At 45.0% G+C, this 12,929-nt stretch overlaps 1 protein-coding gene across 5 annotated transcripts in view; it reads left to right on the forward strand.

The window, feature by feature from the left end:
- Positions 1–4,730: 4,730 nt before the first annotated feature.
- The window catches only part of GRIA1 (glutamate ionotropic receptor AMPA type subunit 1), a 119,160-nt gene continuing 110,961 nt past the window's right edge, over positions 4,731–12,929 (forward strand). For 4 of the 5 annotated variants that reach the window (XM_027718464.2, XM_027718466.2, XM_027718465.2 and 1 more), the window contains exons 1-2: positions 4,758–5,005; positions 7,132–7,269. In XM_027718464.2, coding sequence (XP_027574265.1) covers positions 4,924–5,005; positions 7,132–7,269 — 220 coding nt within the window. In that variant the 5' untranslated portion in view covers positions 4,758–4,923. Of the gene's footprint in view, positions 5,006–7,131; positions 7,270–12,929 lie in introns of all 5 variants that reach the window. The other variant, XM_027718467.2, reaches the window with a different exon arrangement.

Genomic DNA, 12,929 nt, shown 5'->3' on the forward strand with positions numbered 1-12,929 from the left:
CAGAGTGAGAAAGAAGTTATTTCTTTATAAATATGGTAATAAGCAGATCAGGATGTCAACAGAAGCACATTCTTGTACAGTTTGTGGAAAAAGCCAACTTTCCTCAGTTTCAGTTCACATCAGGCTTCCCACATCAGCAGTCAGTAAATTAATAAACAATATCTGGTGGCCCCCAGATGTTTGGCATCAGTCAGGACCTGCTTGGAGCTGTCATCATCTTGAGTGTTGTCTCTGTCCCACATCTTTGCAATTTAGTACACACTGGAAAAGGACGAAGCTCATATTTCCCTTAACTTCTCTGAGTTGCTTCTGGGATGTCAAAGCTTTCCATTTGACAGCTCCAGCTCCTGTATAAAGGAAAGAGGGTCCATAGACATCTCAGGCCTAACTCATTGCTGGAGGGGAAAGATTTTTCTGCCTGACACCAAATATTGCTGAGGCTATTTCTGCAAAGGAGAATCTACTAAAAATTTTCAGATTAATACAGTTTGTAAGTGCTGGTTTTCAGTGGTATAAAAAATACAAAGATTAAAGATTGAAGCAAGTGCCCGATGTTAAAATAAACAACATACACACACGGGAAAATGATGGTAAAGAGCCTGAAGTCTCCCTATTTCCACTTCAGTAGGAATTTTCTCAGTAAGGTGGAGTGAAGGGCTAAAGGCTTCACTGCAGGTCCGAAATCCCTGTGCAGGCTGAGACCTGCTTTAGAAAACAGGATGGGAGTGCAATGGGCTGCAGAGTTGCCCCTGTTCCCCCACAGCCGCTCCACGTGCTGGTGAACATCCCTGAGCTGTGCCGCCCGCTCCTGCTGGGCGATCCTGGAGTGTGTGTGTGAACACACAGCACATGTACACTTCCCTAACCGTGTCTATCAGTGTCATTTCGGTGTGGGTGGCACCAGTGACTGTGCATATGTTTGCTGGGTGTAGGTGTGCCGAGGGCTATCTGCACACAGGCTTCCCAGTGAGTCGGTGCTGTGAATGGAGGGAACTGTCTCACCCCTTTTCCTTCTTGATTACTTCCACATTTTCCTCACTTTGAATATCTTGAGTCTGCCCTCTCAGAGCCTGTGCTACAATCATTCCTTGAGCATCACATTATCCAAAATAACAAAATTGAGGTGAACAAGGCAGGGAGAGAAATGCATGTCACTCCATCAGCATTCATTTATGCCGAGGCTCTGTGAAAACCGTATAAGATTCTGCATTGTTTGGAGTTTATTTAGATTAATCACTATAATTACATTTTGCTCTTTATAAAAAGCCTCCTATAGAGATTGTCCAGCTAGAAAATAAAAGGAATTTTGGAAATAGTTATTTGAATAGCCTCTTTAAAGACATTCAGGAGCATCATGTAAAACACAGTGGGCACCGGGGGAAATAATTCTGCTGGGAGGTCGGACGGATGCCGAGTTCTGTTGATTTCCTCATTTTTCAAGGCTGGAGGCTTCTGCATGTGAATGAGTCCTTTGTTTTTCCAAGGCTTCTGGTACAGAAATATATCTGCTGCAACAACTGCTTATTTTCTATCCTGGAAACAAAAGCTCTGATAGCGAAGGCAGACCATGCTGCTTGGGTGGACAACTTCTTGCCATGCAAAGCAGAGCAAAGAGGAAGGTGGTAGACATCCTTCTCAGAGCCAAAATTCTCTGGCTCTAAGCAAAACCTTGGAGCAGAAATGGGTGAGAACAAAGGTTCTCGCCCAGTACAGCAAGGTCAGCCTAGACAGAACACAAGGGGAACAGTAGCTCTGACATAGCCATTTTCTTATTCTCACGTCTGGCAAAGATCTAAAGTAAACCAGCCACACTCAGGATGCCTTTATACCATTTCTCGAATTGAACAGAGTTTGTTTGGCTTTTTGGTTTTTTTAGATCTGTATTTACTTAATTCTTTACACTCAATTGCATTAATTAATCCCACAAAACCCTGTTGTATGTTCCCTGTTGACCAGCAGGTGCCTGCCTGTCCCACCTGTGTTTTAAAAACCGTTTGGGAAAAAAAGCAGGTTTTCAAAACACTCCACTCCCTGATATTTTCAGTTGCTCCTGATTAAGATGGTACTGTGCAATATACTTGGATTCTGTATTGAACAATTTTCATTGTTTTCTGAAACCTGCAAGGAGGAATAAGCTCCTTCAATTGTTTTTAGGAATCTAGATAATTCAGTTGTGTTCTTCTCTCAGAAGATTGGTGGATTGATCTGTGTTTCTATTGTGACTACTCTTGTGAGATTAAAGCGTTTCACCAATTTCCCAAGACTCAATTTGGGCATTAGCCAAAAGTTCAGAAGCTATATTGCTTTGATGTTGATTTAAAGAACCTTCAGAGCACACAGAGTTAATTCTGAACATCCTTATGCTAACAGACTCTGAACAAAATGTTGTTATCTATAGGGAAAAAGGAAATGAATACCTTCTTAAAATAATGATCTTATTACTACTTATCTTGTTACATTGTGGTGAGTTTCCCCTTGTTAAGCCACCTGCATTTTGAGAAGTTTATAGACAAAAGCAGCATTATTAATTAATGCGACTGTGCAAGATTTCTGTAAGCTATTATAATATTTTATTGTTATGGCTACTATTATTGTTATCAGATGGGCTGTTTGGGAGTTTTGAAAACGTGCTAGCATCTTTCTGTTGCTCTAGTTATCCTTCAGTGCCTTCCTTCAGATTATGAATGCAGCTGTTTCTATTAAATTCTGGATGGAAAGCAACATCCCATAAAACCTATCAGCAGGTTATTTTAGCCTCGAATCAGTATTGCTTAAATTATACAAGGAGTGAAATGGAGGTCTGATGAAGGTGCTCTTATCAAGAGCAGATGTGTATTTTTTGTGCTTGAATATGACTTTGGGCTGATGGTCATCCAGGCAGTGAGACGGGGTCAAGGTGTCCTTTGACCACCCTTAACTGCCCCCCGAGTGCCCAAACAACTGCTCTAATGAACCTGGCACCGAGAATCATTGCCTGGTCACCTGGTAAAGGGTGGTTTGGAGAAAAAAGGAATCCATCCTAGAAGGATATTTAATTGCTTTCCGCAAGGAAGATACAAGTCTTCTGGGCTCTGTTTTTTGCTCTGTAACTATACATACTGTCCTTGTAAGAGGCCACAAAGTTTCAGGCATCAGTGCAACTCCTCTCTTGTGCAAGGTATAGGAGCACAGTTCTGTGACCCCATACCAACTCTGGCATTTACATGAGTATTTAAGCATTTTATCATCCCAGAAGTCATAGTGAAATCCATAAAACTGTCTAGGAAGATATCAAAGATCCCAAACTCTCATTTGCAGAGGTTAAATGAAGGCCTGAGGATATAAAGAGTAGTATTATCCCTGCACCGTAAGGTTATCACAGAGTCACAGAATATGTTGAGTTGGAAGGAACCCACAAGGATCTTCGAGTCCAACTCTTAGCCCTGCACAGGACTATCCCCAAGAGTCACACCATGTGCCTGAGAGTATCATGTCACACCTGGGCTCTGTGGCCAACAGTGAACATCTCCTGCAGATTTTGCAGGCTTGGTCACATCCCATTTTGGTTATCCAGTGGTCATGTGTCCAGCTCTTCCTTATGCAGGGGCAAGTCTTGACCTTTAAATGTTAGTCACCACTCTTTGGTGTTATTCCAATTTAACCAAATGCTTTTGGAGATGGAGAGTGGTGACCAGGGCAAGGGACCCTACACCAATCCAGAACATAGGCCTTCCAAGTTCTATTTCTAATTCTGCCCCAAACAGCCCTTTTGCTTTCCATTTCCTCTTTGGTATGTAGCCCTTGTGTGTATCAAATCAGAATCCCTGGGCTTGGACATGAGCATTCACTTTCTGGTACAATTTGACCCCAAGTTTGGTTTGGGACTTCAGAGGGGAACAGGTGAATTTTCTTTCTGAGATGGCTGTGGCTCTGTATTCACTACAGTTCTTCCTCAAAAATTTCTATACCACAACTTGTGCCTAAGAGCTATTTCTTATTGCTTCTAATTTTATTGTTTATCTCCCCCCCTTTCTTTTTTTGAGCAAAGCTTCTTATGGTCAAATAAGCTCCAACCTCACTAGAACTGCCACAAAACAGCTCCTGTAATGATCCAGGCTAAAATAACCCCCTAATTTCAGAAGCCTGCCCTACGTGATGGTGCTGGTGAGCACAGATTCCTCCACATCAAACGCAGAGGTGAAAAGCCTCATAGATTAACAGCAGGCAAGAGAAATCAGTGAAAAAAATGATGAGTGGGGGGGAGTTTCCTTTTTTAATCCTTCGGGTTCTCTTGTTTGTTGCTCTGAAATCCTTCCTCCCCAGGCACGTTTGCAGGATACGACCCTCTTTGTTATCCTAATGAGCCGGCTGTAGAGAGTGATCGGTTCAGCTCCTGGACTCAGGAGTGAGAGCCCAGGTTGGGAAGCGATGGATCAGAGGCAGAGGAGTTTCATCCCTTTCTCTAGAGGAGTTTGCCACCTACTGATTCACAGGTTCCTTTTAGCTTCTGCCAAGAGAAGTTGAGGGGGAAAGCGGGGAATTTAGGGGTAGGTGGGGATTGCCCTTAGAGATCTCAGTCAGGACCCCCGGCGGGAATAGCCGAGGTTAGGGGGGATGCGGTACCCAGCTGTTGAGCTCCTGCTGGGAGAAGGGGAAAGAGCTGGTTGGAAGCGCCTGGTGTGTGCGTGTGCGTGTGTGTTGTGTGTGGCGGGGGAGGGATGTGGATGAGGAGCGGGCTCTCTTTCTTTCTCTCGGGGCTCAGTTAATCCTGCTGCCAGGCGGTGTTCAGCGGCAGTCTCAGCGCTGGATTCTGAGCCAGGGAGACGCGCATCCCGAAGGCGCAGCGGAGGGCAGGCGAGAGAGGCAGCTAAAGAGAGCAGAGCGGGGGAAAAATCAAATCTATGCTTGGAACTGGGCTTCTTTTTCGCCAATGCAAAAGGGAATATGCAGCACATTTTTGCCTTCTTCTGCACCAGTTTCCTAGGGGCGGTGTTAGGGGCCAATTTCCCCAACAATATTCAAATAGGTGAGTGTGGGGCTGGGGATGGTGGTCCCCGATGAGTGGGTAGGGGTGGAAAGGGGGCGGTGGGGACGAGATGACCCATTCATGTGCTTGCAAAGGCAAAATACGCGTGTATGTGTGTGAGAGAGAGCGAGGGAGTGAACTGCGAGGGCTGGATGTGCGCGTTGGTACCAGCGTTGCCGGAGCAGAGATGGATCAATTTGGCTTTGGGGGGAGGGGAAGATTGGGAATAAATGCCTGCACACACACCAGCAGAGAGGGAGAAAAGTGCTTCTGAAATGGAGGAACTATGGAAAAAATATCTGTTTCTTGCTCTGAGAAATGTCTGGGCTGCCATTGTGTGTTGCTGCATTTGCAAAATCGGCGGTTGCATGATACGTTTTCGTGAGGATGCCCTCATCTGTAGGTAACTGGGACGAGAGGTAACAAACAGACGCTCTTCCTTGTTGTTGCTAAAGAATAAGGGCAAAGCTACTGGAGGAGGATTTTACATTGAAGTCTCTTTCCATTTCATACCACTTGCTTCCCCTGCACACCAGCAGTGCCTGTTTGATTCCTTTCTCCCTTCCTGTAACTTCTCATTGCTCCTCTCCTTCCCTCCCCAGGTTTGTTATTACTCTCCCGTTGATCTTTATTGGTGATGGTTTGTAACCTAGCCCCAAATTCCCTCCCCTTGCATGCCCATTTTCTTTCACACCTCCCTTCTCTTTACAATGCCAATCAATTGCTAATCCACCAAGTTCAGGCAACTCCTGCCTGAGTCCAGCTGCACAATCGGTGCTTTTATCGCTGTTGATGCTGCATCTTTGTCTCCCTCCCTTCCTGTCTCCCCTTTACCCCAAATTTGTGCAACATCCTGGATTTTTTTTCCCTTTCAACTAACACATGTATTAGCCTAACTTGGCTATGAGCATCTTATTCCTCTGACACCCATGACTGGGGTGTGGAGTGGGAGGAACGGGGGCGTAGGGGGGGTATTGATACACAAATAGCCCTTTCCACACAAGGAGATGCCCTCTATACTAAAGATGTGCAAAGTGACATTGATAGCAGGTCCTTGCACATTTGTTTCTTCCCCCAGTCATCTTAAGCATTCATACTTTCTGCTGCTTTATTTTAATTCTCCCTTGTTGCTAAGTGTTTTGTTTCCCTATTCCTAAAATGCCAACAGCAGTGCTCTCTTTAAAAACATATAGATTACAAGACAGGCTGAATTTAATAACATCTTTCTGGAGGTTGTGAAGGGATTTGCTGCAAGCCAAGGTTCCAGCTGGGGGAGCAGCAGGAAACTTTTCCTAGGGCCAGGTTATTGCTGCACTTTGTTACAGGTCCATGGTGAAGGAAAGGCTCTGAGCCTTAGTCCAGCCTGTTTCCAGTTCCTATCCTATTTGCATCATTCTGTGATTCTGGGCTTGTCTGTACTTAAGCTTAGATTGATCCCTTTTGGGGTCAAGCTTTCAATTTCCTGCCCAATTAGAGTTTGGCCACTGTCACCTGTTAAATTTAGGGCTTTTGTTTTTTTCAGCAAACCTCCAGTAGCAGCAGTTGTTTGGTCATGGGTCCCACATGTCACTCTGGCTCTTGCAGCCCTGTCCCCATCCACCCTGTTGGGCCAGGCTCAGCCAGGCTGCCCCGTACCCCAGAGTCCCATAGCATGGAGGAACCTCTGCAACCTTTCTGTAGCAAACCTTTCTTTCTAGTCAGGATGGTTTAAACTGAGCCTAATTACAAGTGAGGGGAGGAATAAAGACTCTGATTCTGCCTTTAGTAAGGTAACATTGACAGTGTTGCCATTTCTCTGCCTTGAAGTTATGGGGGGTGAGGAGTTTCAGCCGAAGGCCGTGGATTATCCCAATCCTACAGGCTGCTCAGCCTGAGGATGCATCAGGGCTCCTATATGTGATCCAGGTATTACATAACACACAAACTGGAAAGGTTTTCTGCTCCCAACCTGTCTGCAGTGGGCACAAAACCCTTGGGTCTTGCATGCTGGAGGGTTTCCAAGTCTAGAGGCACTCCCTGGGCTGGGGAGCTGTAGCCTCTGCTCGCAGGAATATTTTGGACTGAAGAGGTTTCTAATACAAGTGTGCTTTAGACCCTTCTTCATATTGTTTTGTTTTTCTCCCCAGGGGGGTTATTTCCTAATCAACAGTCCCAGGAACATGCAGCTTTTAGGTTTGCGTTGTCTCAACTCACGGAACCTCCCAAGCTCCTTCCCCAGATCGACATTGTGAACATCAGTGACAGCTTTGAAATGACATACACCTGTAAGTACCAGCGTTCACCGTGCTCGCCCTTACTTTTGGGTCTTTATTCCTGACTGGAGTTTATTTCCTGTCTGAAATACAAGATATGTTGCTCCAAATGTGCTACTCAGCTTTAGGGTCCAGGCAAGAAAACCCCAAACACACAGACAAAGGATTTCTGAATCATTTTGGTTTGTGCTAAGGCACAGGGATGAGGTAGTGCTGCAGTTATTCAGTATGTCCAGTGTTTTCTCTTCCATTGCATCCAAAGTGGTATAACCCCCCCAGCAATTCATTTCTTCTGGTTTCTCTAACCTCTGCCCAGCTCATTATGTTAAGGTTTCATTCCCATATTTCCCGTAGCTGTGGTGTACAACAAAGGCACCTCTTTCCACCCACGGAGTGCACAGAAGTCTCTGTTTAGTGTGAACAGCTTCTTCCTCAGTCCCAGTTTAGCCATCTGTCCTCGTAATTTAAGAAAGACCTAGCAGAAATCAGCAGCTTGGTGCAAGTGGAGTCCAGATTCACAATAAGGGGCACTCCTAATAATGACAGAGAAGTAAGAGTTCTAGTTTCAAGAAACAGTGAAATCATTTGCTCTAAAAACAAGTATTAAAAACTGAATTTGCACCACAGAGTTGATCCTAGGTTGTATCTGCACTCAGCTAAAGCACAGCTGTGCTGTTCTTGTTATATGATATAATTGGGGAAAGAAAAAACTGGTTTGCCAGGTAATGCCAAAGTTAGCAGCAACAAACAAGACCAGGAGGGAACCAGATGAAAACTAAACCCATAACACAGCCCTGTGGTTGTGTGAGAGCTGTTGCAGGATTTGCTTCCCTTGGAAAAGAGGTGCTGTTCTGTGGGAAAGGGGCTCCTGTGCCGACAGGACGTGATGCACGAAGAATTTCTTGGTTTAACCTGGTGTCAGACACTGCTGATGCTCTTTGAGCCTGTGAGTGCATAAATAGACTGTCAGGAGGGGCTGGAGGAGCCCTTCCCTTTGTAGAGCCTGTTGGATTGTTGTTGGCTCACATCCATTGTGTCCTCTTGAGTCACTGAAACATCCTCTCTGCGCTTTAGTTGTGTGGAGAGTGGGGGTAGAGGTGGACACAAGCGGTTGTCTCTGCTCAGAAATGCACAGAAGACAAAAAAAAAAGGGTCAGAAATGTACAAGAGGAGAATTATTAGGGCTTTTTGAAGGAAAAAAAAATAATAAAAAAGGAGAGTTGTGATATTTTCGGTTGGAAGGTTTGCAAATACAAGATTTCAGGAATTTCCTGCCCAATATGATATAGGAGAGGAGTAACAGTTTGGCCACACTTTCATTGCAGTATCTAATGACATGCCTAAAGATTTTCTATTTTCCTTAATATCCCTCCATTTGCCAACTACAAGGTTTCCGTCAAGGAAGAGCAACTATTTCAGCTCAATCCAATGGCACTTTCTTGGCAGGAAAACCAGACAAATAGAAGAAAAAAGACAGACCTTGTATCTATCAAGGGAAAGCGTCACCCACCTGGGGTAGAGTTGCTGACTGTGGCTGGGGATGAGCTATTTCAGTGCTGAAAGCAGGAAGAAAGCAGAAGCTGCAAGAATATCACTCAGATAAATTCTTCACCTGCACATGGCTTTCCCTCCCTCTCCACCCCTACCACTAATGGTTTTGTTTACAGCTTCAGTAGCAGGACCACATACTAGTTATGCTTCAGAAATCTGTCATTAGTAGTGCGGGGGCAGGGGTGGTCTCACAAAAGCTGAATGGAAGCAAGACAGCCTCCCAAAGGATGTTATATTTGAGCTCTATGTAGGGCACATTGTCCTAGATCAGACCAGCAGAGCACTCTGCACAGTCCAACTTTACTTGTCCTCGTTTTTCTTCTCTTATAATTAAAAACTTCCTAAGTTCTTCCAGACTATGGAAGGCAGCATTTGTTTTGTAAGCACAAAAGAAGGTGTTATTCCATATACCCTAGGGGTGAAAAAAAACCCAACCCCCAAAAACCAGGCCATTAGGAGACCTGATTTTTGCGCTTTAGGGCTGAAGTAAAACTTTTCTCAGGAATTAACTCATTCCTCATCTTCCAGCTAATTCCCTTCCCAGCTGCCAAGATATCAGCAGAAAGATCTGTTTATTTACAGAGAATAAAAACCTTGCCCACGCAGTGGTCCTTATCTTCTGAGAAACGACTGGCCATGCTACCAGTTAAAAGTACCAGTTTTTGTTCCCATGGAGATGGAGAACACAGCATTTCCCTGCAATTGGCATTACCTGTTTCTCCGACAGTTAAGTCAAAGATGTTTGTACCCTATAAACCTGGTGCTGCCCCTATCTGGGCCTCCAACAGGTCATCTGAGGAACACTAGCAGGTCCCGGCCCCATTGCAAATCCTGCTTTGTGTTAGGATCTGGCCTCATGTGCTAAATGTAGTCCTTATGGCAAGCACCTGGAGCAACATCATTGAAAATACAGAATATACATTAAGAATCAGTTGTGGGAGCAGAAGGGAAACCCTTGTTGGGCAGCTTGCAGGGTGATGTTGAAGTGGCGGGATGAACTGCAGCACAATGACAGCACCCTGGCTAAGGAGATTGTGTGCAAAATGTATCTCAGCATCAACTGTGACACTGTCTACCTCTGCCTGACACGTATTTGCTTACTGGTTAGGATGAGCAAGCTTTGGCATGACAGTGGGTGAAGTTACATGACGTCCTGCCCCCATTAGTGCCCAGGTAACGGCACCGTTAGTGACGTGCTAGCGAGGATCGTGAATTGGTAACAGTAATATCCATCAAAGTGATAAATTTGGAAAATAGCAGGAGGCTGCTGTTGTTGCTGGGCTGTCACTGTGACAGCCCAGCAATAACTTTCGCATTTCTGATGCTTTCAGCTGTGGACTTTTCATCATTACACAGTGATTGTGAATACTCTGTGTGGGGAAGCGTCGATCCACAAGTCCTGTGCTCCCTGCACGTAACACATCAATAGATGATGATTTTAAAAAACTGTAATCATTAAGAAATTAAAAATAGGTTGTAGATACAACTTGTGGTAACCTCCTATTTCATGCTTGTGGTTGATGCTAATGTTGCTGCAACACGGGCACATTTCAATAAACGAAATATCTTCCTGAATTTGTTCCATCCCACGGAATAGCTGGTAATGAACAGGCTCTGAGGTTGCAGCTGGGTGTGTGGTGGGGCTTACCCATATGAAAACACACACCTGCAACTCTGAGGGTTCTTAACTAAAGGTTAGGAGGCTTTATAATTTTGTGATGTTTCTTCAAATGCCAAGGCAATTCTGTAGGGGTAAGGTGAATTGAAAGTCCTTCCTGCAGCAGAAGTACACAGCAGTGCCAGGTGACTGTAAAGGGTAAAATGATGGTGTGGTGTAGCTGAAATGCTTACCTAGTGACATAGCAGAGCAAAACCCTTCTGAGCATCTTTAAAGACATGTCCACAGGTTCTGTCTTCAGCCATGTTTGGAAAAGAGCTTTACAGCCTCCACACAGTCTCTAGCAAACTCTGCCGTGCTGGGTTTTGCCATGTCTGACTGCACTCAGGACAGATCCAACACAGCAGTGTTGATGCTGCAAGTCAGAGTGGAGAGGAGTGGGAAGAGGCCTGCTCTGTGCCAGATGTGAGGACGTAGAAAGTCTAAAGCTTAGGAGAGAGCTGAAAATTCCTGTCCCTGGGAGGTCTGCAGTGGATCCAAGCACCATGTACTGTTGGCAGCAAAAGGATTATAGGCTGCTTGCTTGAGACAACCTGTGCTGGGAGTAGTTTTCTCTTATTCTTCATCTCAGCCTCCAATTGTGCACACGTAATGCACATCCCCATCCTGTGCATAGCCCAGCTCCTCAGGGGATATGAATTGTTTCAGCCACAGCTCCATAGCTTTATTTAATTTGTGGCGCAGAAGCTCCTGCTTTCGGCCTCTGGCTGAAGTCCCCAGGTGAGCCCAGCAGCGTCAGGAGACTGCTCTCGCTGCTCTCGCTGTCCAGGGAAGCCGATGGCTCAGTACCAGCCTTCCCTGGTAGTGCCCTGGGGGGCTGTGCCCTGTGAGCAGTGCTCACACAAGGTGAGTCACCAGCTTGGTAAATCTGTCCCTGCAAAATTCAGGCCACTTTGCAGGGATGACCAGTGACTAAAATAACCCCTGCTCGTCACTGAGCCCTGCAGCTTTGCTGAGGTAGCCATCGGCTTTTGCGTGCTTAGGTGTGGGGCTACTGACAAGGGGCATTCAGGAGCTGCCCACCTGAAACACAGAGGTCTGCACAGGATAGCAACAGGATTTTTCAGCTGCAAGAAAACTTGTAAAGAGGCCGAAAAACAATGAATTATTTATCCCTCTCCTTCCTTGTAGGCACAGATACAGTTACTGTGGGGTCCTCACGCTGACTATGGACTGTGGGTGCAGTAGAATATCAACAGTTGAATCTGTTCTGCAAATTAGAAAATGATCATGTAGTTTAGATTCTGTTCATATTTTATGAGGGCCTCCCAGCACCAATTAGAGAGGGATTTGTAGTGATCACTCACTGCGTGCTTATGTTCTTATCAATAGCAGCAAGCTTACATCCAGATCAGCTATGAAATGAAGTATTTCTTTTTCTTCTTTTCCTTGGGTACTTACATATATAGATAGAGTATTTATAGAGATTGCTTTTTATCTCTTAAATTACCTCTTAGAGGCAAGAAGGAATAGGCAAGAATTAGAATGTTCTCAAACGAGGATCTAAATTTGTTTTAATTAAACAATTACTGCATTGGATTTAAAGGAAGCTTTTTTGTTGACAAACATACGATGGTCGCCATTTCTTGTAAAGGTGTTGTAATCATTCCAGCAGCAATCAATTAAAACGCAATTTTTATAATTAAACTTCCACAGTCTAAATAAGCCCAGCCCTGTAATAGTTGTGGTATTGCTAGACTTGTTATTATTTTTGCAGTGTCAGAAAACTCATGTAAGTGCTTTGGGATTTTTTTTTCCCTGCAGAGCTGAGGATGCTCACTATGACTATTTAATATGAGTTAAGCCAACAGAAACATGGATTTAATGATCAGATGCAGTCTGATTAATACAACATAGGTACTACAAGGAAATACATCTCCTTAGATTATGTAATAGGAAAAGATGTGATGCAGGCAGAGGAATCACAGAGCATCAATTCACGTTAGACCAAACTGCGGTTAAGGTTGCTCAGTTTGGGGCAGGGATGGCCTACAGCTTCCTAGAAAGTGTGTGTTTGTTTAGTGAGATGCCAACACCTTGGAGGGTAGGTCCAGCCCTGAGGAGTGTGCTGATGGGTGAAATCCTGCCAAACAGGAGGGAGCAGGTCCTGAGATTGACACCAGCCTCATGTGCCCAAGGTCTCTGCAGGGCCCGCAGGGTGGGTGCTGGGTGCTCAGCAGTCACAGTGGCCACTGACACTGGGAACAGGTGTCCCCCAGGCTGGCGTGTCCATCCCTCCAAAGGCCATAGGTGCACTTATTCTTTGCATGATTACTTTTGTGTATTTAATTTTTTTGTGCTGGGTGGTGGGAGCGGTGCCCGGGAAGAAAAGCAGATATGACGCAATAAGGAAAAATCAGAGGAGGAATAAGGGGAATTTCACACCTGCAAATCTGTCTGCTCATCTGGAAAGGATCCCAGATACTCATTGGTGACAAGCAAA

The sequence above is a fragment of the Pipra filicauda genome, unplaced genomic scaffold, assembly GCF_003945595.2.
Source record: "Pipra filicauda isolate LSUMZ 115617 unplaced genomic scaffold, ASM394559v2 scaffold3_size10097308_pilon, whole genome shotgun sequence".
Lineage (NCBI taxonomy): Eukaryota > Metazoa > Chordata > Aves > Passeriformes > Pipridae > Pipra > Pipra filicauda.